Below are 17,991 nucleotides of genomic sequence, written 5' to 3' on the forward strand. Positions count from 1 at the left end.
TTGATTGCCCCAACTTTTCCAACCTTTCACTGTTGTTTCCAGTTTCCACTTTCTTTCCAAATATCAAGTTCTAGGTTCATTTGTTTTTCTCATCACAATATTCCTTGTGCATTCGTGTGTACTTTCACCATCTGAGTTATTCAGATAACCAGTCTCAGGCGAAAAGAATTCCTTTTTTACTCACACTAGTTAAAACGTGATGGTAAACAATTTACAAAATGGCCAAAAGTTTGGGAACCATTGCTCTAAAATGCTGTTGCCTTTTTTTTTTTTTAAAGCAAACAGCCAAAGAATGTGATGCTATAAGCCACATTTCAGCCTCTAGTTAATACCTGACGGCTGCATGTCAAATAACACACAACTTCACTTTTTTTAATCTGGAAATCGACCAGATATTTGTATCTCAAACAGCGCAAGACATGAAACAGGAGTTGATAATCAGGGACTGTCTTCATCTTCACACACAGTCTTCCTCACTAAGTCCAACTTTGATTTTAATAAATCTGAACAAAGTCGTATATATTCGGGAGATAATCAGCTTTATCTCATGTTGGTTCAGGCCTTGAGGGTCTCCACAACCTGACAGCGATGAACAGGATGACTCTGCGCGTGGACCTGCGAGACGGAGACGAGTCTGTGTTCGCTAAATACTCCACGTTTGACGTGTCCAAGAAGAACTACAAACTGACTGTGGGCGGATACAGCGGCAATGCAGGTGAGAGGAAGACAGGTGTCACTGGGAAAGTGGTCATTTGGTTCCTCTCTGACCTCCTGTAGTGTTTTTTTTGTAGACCACCTGTCCATTCTCCTGTCTCCTCTGTCTCAGGCGACTCCCTCAGTTATCACAACAACCAGATCTTCTCCACCAGAGACCGGGACAGGACGCAGTTCATCACCCGCTGTGCTATGTCGTACCGAGGAGGATGGTGGTACAAGAACTGCCATGAGGCAAACCTCAACGGGCTCTATGGGATAAATGTCAAACACCAGGTAAACCAGAAAAACTTTTAATCTCATGGTTTTAAAACAAATATAAGTATGAAGACAAAGATGGGATTAGAATTGTTATTTCCACTGGGCATGTGTATTAGTTTATTCCACCCAATAATTCCTCCTCTTCACCACCTGAGGGCGATAATGCTCCATTTTTACTGATCAGTCATGATTTACATTTTTCTCATGCTGACCACTGTCCACTACAATATCAAAACCATCATATTATGTTAATGCTAATGCTAATTGGTGCAGTGTGAACCAGCAGCAGTGGGAAGAAGTGATTTCCTCTTCAGCCAAACATGAGCTTCACTGCCTTTACAACAATATGACAGACAGGACAATATTTAACACATCATACTCAGAAATCAGCAGCTCAAGTGCACAAACATTCTCTCTGTGTGTGTGTGTGTCAGGGTGTGATCTGGACCACCTGGAAAGGAAAGAAGTTCTCCATCCCGTTCACCGAGATGAAGATGAGACCAGCAGCCTTCAGTCCTCCAGCCAGAGGATGAAAGAGACAAATAATGAACTGCTAAACACATCCATGGACTTGCAGTGTGTGGGATGAAATGTGCTAATACACACAAATTCATTTTGAAGAGGGAGCGTCGTTCGTGCTTTAGAAGACGTATATATTATAATTTGTATAGAGCTCAGTTATCAGTGTATTACTGTAGATTGTACAGCTTCTTTTTTTATCTTTGGCCTTTTGAAGCTCACATGTCGTCCATATTTAAATTACAAAAATATAGATCAGTGGTCGGCCACAGCGGAACGTGTTTTGCATGTTGATTTTGCATGAGGATGCCCTTCCTGCCACAACCTGCCCATTTTATCCGGGCACAGGACGGCCACCAAGGTGACCCTTGATGACCCGTGATGACCCATGATGACCCTTGTTGGCTGGGCTCGGCCACCCTCTGCCTTCTGTATCTCAACCCAATGCTCTACCATTGAGCCATCAGGGCCCCTTAAATTGCAAATACATATATTTCCAGCTGGTGTTTATCTGCACACATACTTGGTGCAGTTACTGGTTTTTAAGTTCCAAAAAATGTAGCTGTTATTTCTAAAATCCATCTGAAATGAAACAAAACAAATGATCTTTGCTGTGCTTTGAAGCCTGTGAAAGCTCTTGAATGAGCCCTGCTCAAAGCTCGACAGTGCCCCCCACTGTTCAGATACACTCACCTTTCAAACAAAACGATAAAACCTAGAACCTGTGGGATTCATGCAGAGTTTTCGTTGAACTCAGCTGCTGTTATCAGAGTTTGTCTTTCTGTTTCACTTTGTTGTTTGTTTTTAAAAATCTTTTTGTACTAATCGCTGTACTTCCTCCTCCAAAATACAGTAATAAATTGATGTAAATTGGAAGCTTCTGGTACCAGATGTACATCTCAATCCCCTGACCAAAATCTGCCCCACAACCTGATTTGTACCTCCCACGTTAAAAGCACACCAGGAGGGAACAATAGTTATTGTTCATTAAAACGACTCTACTCTGTCTGCACCATAGAGCACAGAGGGACAATATCTATGGAATAAATAGGATTGAACATGTGACACAGAATGAACAAGTCAATAAATGTGAGATGACTCTGACGATCAGGAAGAACATTTCAGAGTTTGACAAACAGCTTCATCCCAACACTACACACGTCTCTGTCATCAGAGGAAGCAGCAAGCCTAGTTTTTGGTTAGTCCTTAGACCAATTTAGGACACATTCATATTCATCTCAGTTATAAATTCCCATAGTTGACAAGTGAGAATCATTTTTCATTCCTAATTTAGCATTTTTGTTGTAGTAAAATCATGTGATACTGAAGGTAAAACATGGTCTACAAATTAAACACTAATAACAACTGATAAAACAGAGAAAAGAATATTTTGGTTTCCAGACATTTGGAACTGCGTGTTGACAATAAGATTTCTGTTGAATTATACAATAAGCATCTAATGAATGCCCTAAAGTACAGAAGCCTCGGCTATTAATGCCAAGTATTTGAACAGAAAGAGATAGAAGATCCAGAAGCTTTGTAATTAAGACATGCAGGGCTCAGAGAATCTTTAAAGAGACTGTAATGTGAACCTGTAGAAAAGACATCTGCAGGCGGTTGGCTGGTATCATCAGTGCATGCACTCAACAGCTTTGTTAGGAGCAAAAGAGAAACAAGGAAAAATGCTAGTAGTGTAAAACTAGAGCTTCCACGGGGTTTATCCGAGGGATTCTGAGAGTCACAAGTTCAATGTAATAACAGGAAATACCCTTAATGATACCTCTGGGGGGGGGGGGTGACATTGGTGCAGTTGGTAAACAGGCTGCCCACTGACCATAGGCTTGGAGGTTCGTGCCCCGCTCTTCTCAACCACATGTCGAAGTGTCTCTGGGCAAGACACTGAACCCCCAGCAGCCTATCCCCATACCCAGCCGTGCAGCGCCAGTCCCAAGCCTGGTAGAAATCAGTAGCAGGTAGAAGCCTGGCATAAAAACTGCTAAATCAACATGCAGACAAATAATCTGCTGTGGTGACCCTGAACTCACAGGATAACCCGAAAGGACAAAAAAAAAGAGTTTAATTTGTTTATATTACTTGCAATGTGGTAGGGACAAGAACAGCTTAGAGAACAGGTCTTATTAGGTGTCAAGTGTTGTTCGGTCCGGCATGTTGCACTGAAAATGAGGTCACTGATACTGAGATTCAAGTTACTCTAAAGATGAGATGAACACTGAACCTACATTCAAGTCCTTCAAACACTTTTGGGACAAGAAGAATCTAGCTATCTTTCTGCTCTGAACTTATTTTACCAACACGCTAAAAGGAAGCAGTAAAAGAAAGTTTTTCATGGTCACATGGGGCATTAGATATAGAATAGAATGCAACTACAAGCTATTGAGGCCAAGATGTTTCTGGGTTTGGATGGATCTAGATGTAAAACGAAGTGGATACAATTTGTAAGGGCCTCTTCCAGGACTTATTTATAAAGTATATTGGTGCCTGAGATGGTCAGGGAGACTTATAATTCTTTTACGGTGGTTATGCATTCTCAATTGATGCTTGCTTACATTAGATTCCTGTATAAAGTTCTGGTAATTTTGGAAAACAACTATGTCATTACCAAATGCTTCCAAATTAAAAAACAATCAGTGGAGCAGTATAGTACAATCTTCCTGATTTTGTTTTTGGACAACAGTCGAGGTCTAAAGCAAGGACAACTAAGCTCACCCAGGTTGCAGACTGATAGTGATTCCCCATTAGGAAAAGGTATTTATTTTTGGTTTTAGTGTGTGGGGACGGTTGAACATATGATAAATGCAGAAAATGGCAGAAGTTAAAGCTCTACTCCAAGCTCCCACATGCCCAAATTTCTTACCCCAGCTGTAAGGCTGAACCCAGCCGACCTACAAAGGGACCTCAAACAGCTTTGTCTGTTTGAAACCTTATGCATTTGGTCATTGCCCCGATGCCCATAGATCCATAGACTCTAGGTGCTGCAGCTGTTGGTGTTCATGAAAATCACGTTTACATTTAAATTTACATTTAGTCATTTAGCAGACGCTTTTATCCAAACCGACTTACAAGTGAGGTACAAGGCAGCAAAAATCTAAGTCAAGGAGAAAACATCAAAGCAAAGTCCTGTGAGAAAAGTGTTCACAGTTCACAAGATGCAAGTGCGAGAAAGAGCAGAAAGGATTTTTAGTGCATAGGAAGAATCACAAATTAGGTCGGTAAGAAGGGACAAGCCCAGGTGAGTTTAGCACCAAATGAGATGTGAATTCTTCAGAAAATATTGCCACAGACCTTATTCCACTTGGACAAGGACTGGATGGCTTGTAAAATTGCCCCTAATTTTCTAGTCTTCCCCAGTGACCTTAACAAGATCCCCTAAGTTAAGAGGTAAAGCCTTCCTCAAGAAATTTAGCCTTCTTCTCAGAGGATATGTTGGTAGGGTTCATGAACACCTCAAAGTGCTCAGTCTATCCAACAGTTCTTCATCCCAAATGAACAAAGCCTGGACCAATCCATGCTTTCCCTTTCTAATCTTTAAGGTGGTTGACAGGAAGCGTCGGAGACTTTATTCTGTACTTCCAGAAAGAAGGGAGGTGAACCAGTTTAAGGCAGTACCAGACACAGTGGAGTCACAGCCAGCATCCGCCGCCATCAAAAGGTCATTTGTTACCCTGACCTGAGCTGTTTCCATGTGTTTATTAGAGGGTGCCTGAAATGAGCCTAACTGGTTCCATTGGAACTTAGGGGCTCGAATTGGGTTCAGACAGAAATTTAGAAATCATGTTCGGGTTGGGTTTGGTCACACAGGTTAGGATAAATAAATGTAATTGAGAAAATTTAGAAGTAAAAGCAGAATGAATAAGTCCATCTTTCCCTTTTGTTGTTATTTAAAGTGCTATCAAACACTAAAGTGATGAGTCTATAGCAGATATGTTGAAAACAAACTCAGCTGCGTAAATAAAATTGTTGTTGTAGTTTATGGGCTTAAGTTTCCTCAATTTCACTGTATGTTTTTTTTCACACTACAAAACAAGACCTAAAGGGTCCAGCAAATTCTGGACAGGCTCTATCACATGTTATGTATCATCTAGCAATCGAATATTCTATGATTAGAAAGTATAGTTTAAAGCAGAAGAAAAAGTCCTGCAAAAACCATCATTTTTAACATGAATAACAGCTACTGTTCTGTCTGATCTGACTATATGCGCCACAATATACAAACAGAAACTAAGGGCATGCAGTGTTTCTGACACCGGAAATTAGACATGTGAACTGCACATTTATTGATAAAGGAAATAACATTTACAGAAAATACCACGGTGAGCCAAAATGCTCATATGTCACTCTTAAAAAAAATAAAATAAAATAAAAACATCAGCTTACACAAGCAGAAAATAAACAACTAAAATACTTTAACAACCAGTAAGAGATAAAAGGATAAAATATCAGACATGATGCAAAACAAACCAAAAACAATGCAATGACCTAACATTATAACCCCACCCAAAAAACAGTGATATTGTAAGGACGTTTAGCAAGGCAGGAGAATATAAATAAGCACGACGACACCGAATAAGTGACCAATTTACCAGTTTTCATGTTAATGTTCCTGATGCAGGTTGATCAGAGAAATGAAAGACGACTCTTAGATCAGTTTTAGCAGAAACACACTCATTAATAAACCAAGTAAAGACAAAGTGAAGCTGCAGTTTCCTGTGACTGCAGCAGTTTAGTGGGACTACAGAGTTAGTAAGTCCACATGTAGTTGTTGTGTGGACGACTTCCAACCCCACTACTCTGTCTGCACCATAGAGCACAGAGGGACAATATCTATGGAATAAAGAGGATTGAACATGTGACACAGAATGAACAAGTCAACAAATGTGAGATGACTCTGAGGATCAGGAAGAACATTTCAGAGTTTGACAAACAGCTTCATCCCAACACTACACACCTCTCTGTCATCAGAGGAAGCAGCAAATCTACTTCTCACAGATCCAGTTTTTATAAACATTATCATTGTATCCACTTCGTGTCCATTTCCCTTGTTCATCACAACATACTGCAGCGAACCAGCTTGTAGCATTTCCCAGCTCTGCTGTGGCCCAGAACCTGTGGGACAAATCAAAAGTGGACTGAAAAAGTGGTTGGAAAGCTGCTCTCTGAATCCATCCCTGGGACTAATGATCATATTCAGCTTTTTTCATCTGTTCTTTACTTTCTAAAGAGCAGAGAAGAGGCAGCTGCTCCTTCATGCTGAGATCAATGTAAAGCTGCAATACTTAACTTAAGCTAGACTTTGGATGATACTTGCTCTGCTCCTCTGCCATCTGCTACACTTTGTTCTGCACAGCTTTTCACATAGATTCACAATGATCAAATTAATATAAAGAATGCTGCACATTTAAAACATGGATAACTAGATTTTGCCTTTCCTTTGCCATTAGTCTTTGTAAGAAACTGTCTCACATTTCTTTCAGCGGTGACTCGTCCACCCATTCCCATTGAAATCCTGTAGATATTGTTTTGTTCTCTGTTGTCCGTAGACCAATCCAGGACTCTTCAGTCTTACTCAAGTTTGCGACATATTCCTAATGGTTGACAAGACACAAATTAACATTTCTTCACTTATTATTCAAACTTTATGTCATAGTAAACTATTGTGCAGTTGAAGTTTAAAAAATGAACTGATCAACATTAGAAGAACTATTGTCACAGTGGTTTTCTGGCCAGTTTTACCAAACATATCACCTGTTCCTCTTTCCTGTTGATAATCACCAAATCTGATCCTCTGTCCTGACAGAATGACCTGCTCTCAGACCATTTTCTCTTGTCAGTGGATTTAAAGTAACAACTGCATTCAAATCTGCTCCATCCTTTAGGACATTCTGGTCAAACAAGACATTTAACATCAGATTTAATGTCAGTCAGTATAAAAATCATAAAGTTACACTTTTATAGTTAGAAACTGAACTTTATCAACACTTTTCCATTTCAGGTTTGTCTTTTTTATAAATATGCACATGGTTGAGGTTGTTTTCAGACCTGTACTAAGAAGGATAGGAGGAAGGTGTGTTCGTAGGCAGAGAGACAAGAGGAAAGCTAATAATGTAGGACTGACAGTAGGGACTTTGAATGTTGGTACTATGACAGGGAAGGCTAGGAAGTTGATCGACATGATGCAGAGAAGGAAGGTGGACATACTGTGTGTCCATGAGACCAGGTGAAAGGTAGCAAGGCTAGAAGCTTAGGAGCAGGGTTCAAGTTGTTCTACAATGTGTCAGATAGGAAGAGAAATGGAGCAGGAGTTATCCTGAAAGAGGAGTTTGTGAGGAATGTTCTAGAGGTGGATAGAGTATCAGACAGGTTGATGAGTCTGAAGCTGGAAATTGAAGGAGTGATGTTCAATGTTGTTAGTGGTTATGTCCCACAGGTAGGATGTGAGGAACCCAGATGGAACAGTGAGGTTACAAGGAGCAGAGGTAAAGAAGGTACAGGACTTTAAGTATTCAGCGTCAACGGTTCAGAGCAATGGAGAGTGTGGAAAAGATGTGAAGAGGCGAGTGCAGGCAGGTTGGAACAGGTGGAGAAAAGTGTCAGGTGTGTTGTGTGATAAAAGAGTCTCAGCGAGAATGAAAGGAAAGGTGTTGAAGACGGTGGTGAGACCAGAGATGTTGTTCGGCTTAGAGACAGTGGCACTGAAGAAAAGACAGGAGGCAGAGCTGGAGGTAGCAGAGCTTAAGATGTTGAGGTTCTCTTTGGTCAGAGAGGCCAGATTGAGGTGGTTTGGACATGTTCAGAGGAGAAACTGTGAATAAATCAGTAGAAGGATGCTGAGGTTGGAGCTGCCAGGCAGGAGGTCTAGAGGAAGAGCAAAGAGGAGATTTATGGATGTAGTGAGGGAGGACATGAAGTTAGTTGGTGTGAGAGAAGAAGTTGCAGAGGACAGGGTTAGATGGAGGCACATGACTTGCTGTGGAGATTCCTGCAAGAGAACAGTCCAAAGAAAAAGAAGACTGTCCTGTTCTGAATCAGTGTGCCAGTTTTTAAACTCGGTCCATCATTCTCTTGGTTTGGTTTCCTTTTACACACTAAGCAAACTAAGCAAATCTAAGCAAAACCAAAACACATCCCATTTTGTACCAGTGTATATTGTTATGAGTGAAATTTGTGAAACAGAAGATAAATGCGCTTTTAAAAAACACACATCTTTAAAACACAAGACCTCAATAAATATGTGCTGTCAGCTTTCAGTCAAAACAAGCTGACTGAGCTGGATTAGGGTTGGATTACATTCCACTCCAGTTTGTTTGGAACTGGATGGAATTTATTAGCACAAGTCTGATTGCTGTTTTCAGACCTGTGCAAATGAATTATTCCAAGGATGAAAATGAGCTGATTCAAGCAGACTAAATAAGGTGCAGTAGGTGTGAAGTTATTGTGTCCAGCAGCAACAACCCATAATAAAACAGGTAAACTGGCACTTTCCTCACCTTTAGTTTTCTTCTTCAGCTTCTTTATTTCATCCTGTAGCTGACGGTTGCTTGCTGCCATGTCTTGAGGAAAAACAACTGTTAGTAAAAATAAGGATTGATTTCATTTTCCCTGAGTGTTAAGTTGGATCATTTTATCACCTGTAATTTGACCCTGAAGCTGCTTCACCTCATTCTGTGACTGACTGTTATTGTTGGTCAGGTCGTTGAATCTGGTCTGTAGCTGCTCCTTCTGTGTTGTGACTAAAACATCTGATGGGAAACAAAGGAGACAAACCTCAAATGATTATTTTTGGTTTTAGTTGTTTATGGGACCTGCCACTTACTGGCTGGGTCTATTTCCTGTACCCACTGACCTTTAAGCTGTTGTGTGTTTGAACATTTTGGGGCTGAAAGGTAACTGTGTGTTATTGTTGATAAATGATGACAAAAGGAAGAAAACTAAAACAGATGAACTGATTTTGACCCATGTACCTGTCTGGACTTTATTTCCTGATCTGCCTGGCCGTAAATTACCCACCTGGACCTTGTGTAAGTAGGCTGTGCCTGGTCTTTCTGACAGTATATTGTGGATTTTTATGATGTATTGTTCTGAAGAAGGGCAAGACAAGACATGTTTAAAATGAGAGTCTGGGCTTAGACAGGATCATTAAGGCTGGTTACCAATTGATTTGTTGTATGTTGAGGGTCAATCTGTTTTACTGTGAAGTTTTTTAATTCTTAATTAAATGACCAAGTGTCTGATAAAAAATAATTTTAATAGTTTCCTTCTTGTCAAGGCTCCCTCAATTCAATTCAATTCAACTTTATTTATATTGCACCAATTCACAACAAAGTCCTCTTAAGGCACTTTATAGAATAAAGTCAAGATTATAAAGATGTATAGTGAGAACCGAACAATTCCCCCTTGAACAAGCCATAGGCAACAGTGGAGAAGAAAAACTCCCTTTAACGGCGGAAACCTCCAGCAGAACCAGGCTCAGGGTGGACGACCATCTGCCTCGACTGTTTGGGGTGAGTGGAAAGTGAAGAGAGAAAAGAAAAAAGCAACAAAAGCAACAGAAAAACATCAGGCAGATTAGTAGGACCTGTAGCTGCACACTGGAAGACACACAGCTTCAAAGCCAGGGACACCTGGAGAAAGGAACAGGGAGAGGGAGACAGAGAAGGGCAAAAACTACGGGAGAAAACACACAGAGTTAATGTCATACAGTGGTGACAATTGTGGGGTGAGAGGAGAGGAGAGATGGTCAAGAGGAGGAAAGGAGCTCAGTGCATCGGGGGGGTGGGTCCCCCAGCAGTCTAAGCCTATGGCAGCATAACTATAACTAACTATAAGCTTTATCAAAGAGGAAGGTTTTAAGCCGAGACTTAAAAGTAGAGAGGGTCTCTGCTTCCCGAATCTGAACTGGGAGCTGGTTCCACAAGAGAGGAGCTTGATAGCTAAAGGCTCTACCTCCCATTCTACTTTTGGAAATTCTGGGAACCACAATTAGGCCTGTATTCTGAGATCGAAGTGGTCTACTGGGATGATATGTTGCCAAGATCAGATCAAGTAATTCTGCTTAAATCGGGGGAAAGGAAGTATTGTGAAACAAGTGGTAGATTTGCTGCTGGTGAACCGGTGTCAGCACACACAGTACACTTGTCCACCACTTGTCTAAGAACAGACAAAATGATACAATGGGTTCTTCAAAGATGGATGCTGGTATGTAGAGTGTTATGAGTGTGCATAGATGGACGAGTTGACCTAGTTAGTGTTTGCAGGTATTCACTGAGAGCTGTTTTATCTTACATTGTATGGACAGGATGATGATCCCAGCCATCATCAGCACACACAGCAATCCCAAACACATAGCAGCTCCTCTGAAAAACTTTCTGTGGTCTGGAGAACCGCTCTGATTCTGTCGTCCTACAAAGAGAAAGCACGCAGAGCAGCTTTATTTGAAAAGGACATCCTAGGCAACTCTGCTGTTAATATTCAAATTAATATAAGCGTCACCGCAAAACTCAGGATCAATTGTAATGGACATAGGAAATTGTCCAAAGTTCATGTAGCATGTACATAACAAATGCAATTTGTAAATCATTTGAAAACATTGTTGGATTGAAAATAATTCACGGAAAACATAACCATTCATCCATTATCTGTAACCTCTCATACTGTTCAGAGTTGCAGGGCCTATCCCAGCTGTCACGGGGCAGGAGGCGGGGTTCACCCTGGACGGGTCTCCAACACAGAGACATACACAGACAGCCAACCATTCACATTCACACCTACATTCACCTAACAACCTAATGTTAACATGCATGTCTTTGCACTGTTGCATCCTCAACATTTGACATGTACTATATGTACATACTGTATATTCTACTATTGTCAATAAAAAAAACAAAAAAAATCCTGTACATTAACAGCTCATCAAGCCGTGGTGATCTCTACTCGCTCCTCTGCACATCTAGAGTTTCTGACTGTAAGCGCTGGCCATTCTACACACCGCGGCAGTGGCTGTCTATGTACCATCGAGCGCTAACGTGAACGAGACTATGGCAGTGCTCTACAACAATGTCAGTGAGCAGCAAAAGGATTATCCTGACGCCTTCCTCATGACAGCTGCCGATTTCAACAAGGCAAGTCTAACATCTGTTCTGCCCAAATTCATGTGAACTTTGCAAATAGGGGAGACAACACACTAGACCTAGTGTATACGAACTCCAAGACCTCTAACAGGGCTGCTGCCCTCCCCCAGGTTGGCAACTTTGACCACCTAGCTGTTATGCTCACACCAGGCTAAGAGGAAAACGGGACACGGCCGAGGACAGAGAAGTGACCACAATGTGGCCACAAGGAGGAAGTTCAGCATTGCAATACTGCTTCGAGACTACTCAGCTGCCGATCCAGCAGGATGATGAACTGCTTCTTCTTTCAAACTGTCTCACAAGCTGTGAGACTGATAAATGGACTGTGCACCCCCACCCCCCATTTATGGACCCACTCACACACCTACACTGCTGTGAGACTCCCAACAGACTTACCCACTCATACTCATTTTAAACTTGTCCACTAAAGGACAGCTGTGTGTTGTGTTCTACCTATTTACAGTTTTTCTGTGCATTTATTAATAGTTTACTATTTTGTGAACTGTCAAAAGCTGGTGAGAAAGGAACGTTTGTTTCAGCCTGGCTATTTTTTCAAATACCTTATGTGAAATCACAATAAAGAATGTTGAATCTCTGAACTCCCCCCCCATTCATGTCATGCACAGGCTCGAGAACCATCTTTATAAGAGTTGTGGCTTCCACAGGTTAAATGGTAAACCATTAAAAATACTAGACCAAAGAATTCTATATCTGGGTCTGATCATCAACCTACGGGAACTGGCTGCAAATAGCTTTAAAGAAAAATGTCTGATGGTCGGCATGTTCTTCGAACTGGAAGTAAAATGACCTGAATGGAGGGAAAACATAGTGCTCACACACAATAATCCTCACTTACCTACTTCCTGTTGCTGAAAATTTCGCATTTTATATGCTTCTAATTGCTCTCTGTTATCGTAGATGACCAATTCTTTTTCGAACATCACTCTTCTGTCAACAGCAGACGACATCTTGTACTTATGAACTACTATGCTGCAGTAAAACTTTAAAGGGTTGTACACTACTAAATAGAGTACATATGCCGGTAGAAACAGTGCTGAGGCTGTCAGCAGTTTTGTGGTGAGGCTTCTCTCTTATCAAGGAAGTGGTTGCAAGAGGACCAGCGGATATGTCACACCTTGTTCATTTGAAGACGTTAGACAAAAATAACCTGTAGCTGCAGTTTGTGTTTTTCTTTTCAGTCCAGCTTTAATGAAACCATCTAAACACCCAACGGTAAAAATAAAAGCTATTTTATTAAAGTCTTTAAATGAGAAGTCATGATATTTGAAGATAAAAGGTTTTAAATTGTCAATAATTTGCATACTTGCCCCCCACCCACAGAACAGGTTAAATTTATCAAACAGGAAAGAATAATTGAGCTTCTTATGAGCAACAATGTGGTTAATTCTAAATGAGTCTAGAATGTTATCATGGTTTCAGTTCCTCTGAAGGAGTTGGTCACAGTGAAACAGTGACATTTCCATTTCTGGCATTGTCAGTCCAAATCCTGCAAAACAGCTTCCTGCACCACACTGACTGAAATGTTATACAGGTTTTTAGGAAAGCAGAAATGTCCCATCTCACCCAATGGAAACTGGGTTCAGCTCTTCTGTGTCAAGCCTCTGCTGATCAGCAGAATTTGGGGTGAACGCTCTGATTGGCTGTTAGGCTTATTGAACAGAAGTGAAGAAAGCAAACAAAGGAAGTAGTCAAGAGGCATCAGCTCCTTTTTCTGAATGAGACCATCTGGAGTGATTGTAATAGGTGAGTGAAAACGGTGTGAAAACAGGAAGCAAACGCTGCTTAACTTGTATATATACATTTCTTTGAGTACAGGTGGCAGCATATGAGTATTTCCCCCTGCTGGTATAGAGAGCCAGTTCCTCTCAGTGCAGAATGTTTGTGCTGGTTGGCAGCTGACTGCAGTGGTGTGTTTGGTTGCCACTTTTTGGTTCAGATGAAGGCAACAGTGTCAGAACTGAGTTTTAATATTTTTTAATTGTTCAAATTATTTGAAAACAAAAAATAATACAAACATAATTTCTTTAGTTTGTCAACAGTAGCTGGGATCAAAACTCCGAAAGCTGTTTGATTATCAAGCATTTTAATCTATTACTGTAAAACCAAATCATTAAGAAACAATGTTCAACTTTGCCTCAGCAAAGTTGTTGTAACAGGATCTGCTAAATAAAAGTTCATGTTTGCATCTGATGATGTTCTTCAAGGCAACAACACAGTAGAATCAATGAAGAACTGGTTTATAATTCTGCTGCCTGAAAACTGTTCAGGGTCCAGAAGCAAGTCAGAAACACAAACAGCAGATCACACACACTTTACCAAACACACCCACTTGTTCATCTTTGCTATTGATAATCACCAGATCTGATTCTCTGTTCACACAATTTTTTCTGCTGTCAGACCAACTTTTCTTCTCAGTGGATTTAAAGTAGCAACTGCATCCAAATCTCTTCCATCCTTCAGTACACAACTTCCCTTAATGTCAAACATGAGTTTAAAAACAGGTTAAATGTCAGTGTGAAACAATCTGTATTTCACTGTGTAGGTTAACGTCTTCTACCTTTTAGATCCTCTGCTCTCTATTTTGTTCTATTTTGGAATTGGACTTTTTCCACTTCTCACCTGTAATTTGACCTTGAAGCTGCTTCACTTCATGCTGTGACTGTATCTGAGCTCCATGTCTTGACAGAAACAAGAACAAATTTTAAAAAGAGAATAAAACAAAAGGAATGAAATGTGAAGGTGGATCAGCTGGAACTCTTTAAGTCATTGAATGACTTGAGATGACAGTGATTATCATTGGGAAATTTCGGACATCTAGTGGTCACAGTAGGTATTGCAGGGGGCAGAGTTACTTAACAAAGACTTTGCAGGGAGATGGTCCCTGTTGTGTTTCCTGTGATGTTATTTTAGTCAGTGTTTCTGTACTTTAACTAAAGTCCACATCAATAACCTTCTTGTTTTTGTGCTAAAACCTGTGTTTCTGTGCCTGAACCTGATGATATTGATGAAGACCTACTGAGCCTACTAACATGTGGAGCAGGTACCTATTGGCCCATAACAAGGTTGCTGGTTTGGATAATTAGATTTTTCATTGTTCATTTAAATCGTGTCTCAAGTGAATGTTTGTCCTGCAGCAGTTTGTAGTTCTTGTTCAGTTCGTCATATCTGGTCTGCAGCTGCTCTTTGTCTGCATCTACTCTGTAAGTTGTACTTTTACCCTCAACCTCATCCTGTGACTGATTGTTGAATCTGGTCTGTAGCTGTCTGTTGCTGAGGTTGTTCTTTTCTTGTATGACTTTAAAAATCTGAATCAACAGTTATGTCAAGGTGATTATGCTGTGATTAAATTTGTTAAGTCCACTGTGTTTCTCAGACATTAAAAATCATGTGTGATGACATCTGAATCAGTATTTGCTCAGAGCTGTTTTATCTTACACTGTATGAACAGGTAGATGATCCCAGCTGTCATCAGGAGACACAGAACTCCCAGACACAGAGCAGCTCCTCTGAAAGACCTTCTGTGGACAGCAGGACGTTTCTGTGGACCCGCAGAGACTACCCACTATGCTCTGCAGATGGTTTGATTGTAAAATATGGGATCACTGATATTGACCAGACTATACAACCACCTCACTCATAATCGTGTCCACACAAACTACTGTCTCTGAAGTCTGGACCTTTTCTCCAAAGTGTATATAATAAAAGCTGTGAAATAATTACCTCAAAATAAATCTACTTTGGGTTTTGATGTACAAAATATCACTGTGATTGATTTACCAGATTGGGTGGAGATCATTATCCTGCTGTTCCTACCAAATCGGTACCTAACTCAGTGATTCTTTGGTCGTGTCAACAAACAGAACAAGCAGCTGAATGTGCACATTACACAGGCAACTAAAGTCTTTAACTGTACACTGCTTGTTCCACATCATCCCCAGACATCCTCTTGTGATTAGAGAATAAATAGTGGCTGCCCATTAAGATGCCAACTGGCCGGTTTACTACAACAATCAAAGCTTAGCTTGAAGAAGGGAAGTGAAATTGGACAAGGAGAGAAGAAATCAGTACTTCAGTATGTCCATGTCCATGTGGCCTACAATATCACATATGAAGTATGTATTTTTAAGGCGAACCACAAAATACTTTACCAACCTAACCGAACTGCTGTGTGTGGGTTTTTTAAGGTTTTATTTCAAACGAAACTGGCGCCATTTTGGAATGGCAGCCACCATTTTGTCAAAAGGGATGCTGCCTCCTTACGTGGTGGTGCTCTTTTTGCATTATAAGAAGAAGTGGTTCTCATATTTTGGCCACCTCATTCATTTTAAATAGCGTGGCCAAAACATGAGAACCACCTCTTTTTCTAAAACACTCCAGGACGACTCCACCACCCACTTTGACCTCAATAATAAACAGAGTAGAATTATCACCTTTCTGACAGTTTCTAATTAAACTGAAAACAACAACATTGTAAATGTAGAGTTCGTGACAGAGCCAGTGTGTTGGATTGCGTTAAATTGCACCGGTGGTCATAATATTATGCCTGATCTGTCTCTGTGGTCTAGTCAACAACTTTTTTTCTGTGACATACATCTGAAACTGAGTCTTCTACCCAGAGAGCTCAGGTATATTTTCTTATTAAAACAATGTCCAACTGACTACAGGAAACAGCAGCAAAACCCATGTCAATATCGTGCATGAAGGGACGTAGAGACAAAGATCAATGTCTGATTGGAGGCCGTAACAAACTGAACGGACTAAAGAATTCACACATCAGCCAAACACAATGGTGATCGTGTTGATTTGTGATCATCTCTCACTTATCTCCTTCCCATGACTGATACTGTCTGCGCTCTCCTAGATTTTCACCTTCATTTCCTTTCACTCGTCTCCATCTTTCTCCACCTCCCTCTTGGATCTCCCCTTCTTTAATAACTCTGTTTTGGCATAGATATCTGACATTTTGTTGCACTATGTTGATCACTTACTATGCTGCAATATTATGCCGTACAGTTCTATATAAAGGCAGTACTATGTTGTACTGATGACGCTGTGAGGGTCTTGGTCAGCATCCTTTTTGTCTCACGGAACACTGAGGAAGTAGCAGCAAGAAAAGCAACAGATGTGCATCACCTTATTCATTTGATGGTGCCGGATAAAAAATATTTTTAACTTTAGGTTGTGGTTTTCTTTGCTGCAGAAACGAGACATTGACGTGGGCCAGTTCTGATCAACTTATTTTGACCATCTTTGAACATGTGACTGCAGAAATGAAAAAGACGTTTGATTAAATATGTTCGGACCGTTTGGAAACTCACACACTTGTACGTCCATGTTTGTGAGGACATTAATTGATGAACTGCACTCTTTAGCCCTTAGCCCTTAACATGCAACTTGCTAACCTGCAACTAATCCTGACTCAAATCCTAAGCCAAGTTTTAAGCCTGAAACAGCCCGTTGTAGTTGTGAGGAGCAGCCAAAATGTTCTCATAGTCCAAAAATGCTGAAGTAGAAGTCATTCAAGGTTCAGGGTAACTTAATTATCCCCAAGGGGCAATTAGTTTTATAGGGAACAGTCCAAAACAACAGGAGAGATGGCAGTGGAAGTTCTCATAAAATTGATGCAAATCTCTTTTGTTTGTGCCACATTTACACCACCCAATAAAATCTCGAACCACAGGACCATGATCAGAGTCGTCCCTGCAGAGAAGAGATACAATAACAGTATCATCAGCAAACGTAATGAGGTGGCAGCCAGCATAGAGGCTTTGGCCTTCATTCGTTTATACAACAAATAAAAGAGGGGAAAGGGCCCTGAGGGGATCCAGTGGAGGAAAAACGTGTGTGATAAAACATAATTCACTCTCACACGCTGTGACCTTCCTGTTGAAAAGCTCATCGGCCAGCAAATCAGACCATCATCAGATCATCCTCACAATTGAAAAGACGATCGAACAATATCCATAACCTTCAGCATTTCAGGGCCATGCTCATCTACACCCAGCACCTCGATGCAGAAGTGCTACTTGACCACTTAACAGATATCTGCCAGAGATATAGAGCCATTGTCTTCTCCTGAACTCTCCAAGTCTGTCTCCTCAGAGGACATGTTGGTATGTATGCACCATAAGTGTATGGTCCATGAATAGGAGTTTGAAATCCTTTTAAAGAAATTTAGAAACACAAATTCGGCTTTGTAGTAGTTTTACTGAGACTCATTTTGCAGTTATATCAGGGTTGTATCAGAACCAGCTCTGAAACACACTATAACTACTGACAGGAATAGATAAGACGTGCAGTGTTCTTCACACAGGAAATGTGATGTGTGAAA

The 17,991-nt window shown here is 40.7% G+C and overlaps 2 protein-coding genes across 5 annotated transcripts in view; one reads left to right on the plus strand and one right to left on the minus strand.

The window, feature by feature from the left end:
* Window positions 1-5,485, plus strand: part of LOC137099844 (tenascin-like) — a 55,925-nt gene extending 50,440 nt beyond the window's left edge. For all 4 annotated transcript variants that reach the window (XM_067477170.1, XM_067477190.1, XM_067477198.1 and 1 more), the window contains 3 exons: window positions 560-715; window positions 827-990; window positions 1,410-5,485. In XM_067477170.1, coding sequence (XP_067333271.1) covers window positions 560-715; window positions 827-990; window positions 1,410-1,508 — 419 coding nt within the window. In that variant the 3' untranslated portion in view covers window positions 1,509-5,485. The remainder of the gene's footprint in view (window positions 1-559; window positions 716-826; window positions 991-1,409) is intronic.
* A 280-nt stretch (window positions 5,486-5,765) lies between these two features.
* LOC137100049 (CD209 antigen-like protein E) lies at window positions 5,766-12,703 on the minus strand. The gene is made up of 7 exons (XM_067477649.1): window positions 12,496-12,703; window positions 10,795-10,911; window positions 9,141-9,251; window positions 9,000-9,062; window positions 7,258-7,394; window positions 6,976-7,097; window positions 5,766-6,618 (listed from the first exon to the last, which is right to left on the minus strand). Exons 1-7 carry the CDS (start codon window positions 12,605-12,607, stop codon window positions 6,489-6,491), a joined length of 792 nt encoding a protein of 263 aa, XP_067333750.1. The 5' UTR covers window positions 12,608-12,703; the 3' UTR covers window positions 5,766-6,488.
* Between the last annotated feature and the right edge of the window lie 5,288 nt (window positions 12,704-17,991).

This window comes from Channa argus, chromosome 1, assembly GCF_033026475.1.
Source record: "Channa argus isolate prfri chromosome 1, Channa argus male v1.0, whole genome shotgun sequence".
In the NCBI taxonomy this organism is placed as follows: domain Eukaryota; kingdom Metazoa; phylum Chordata; class Actinopteri; order Anabantiformes; family Channidae; genus Channa; species Channa argus.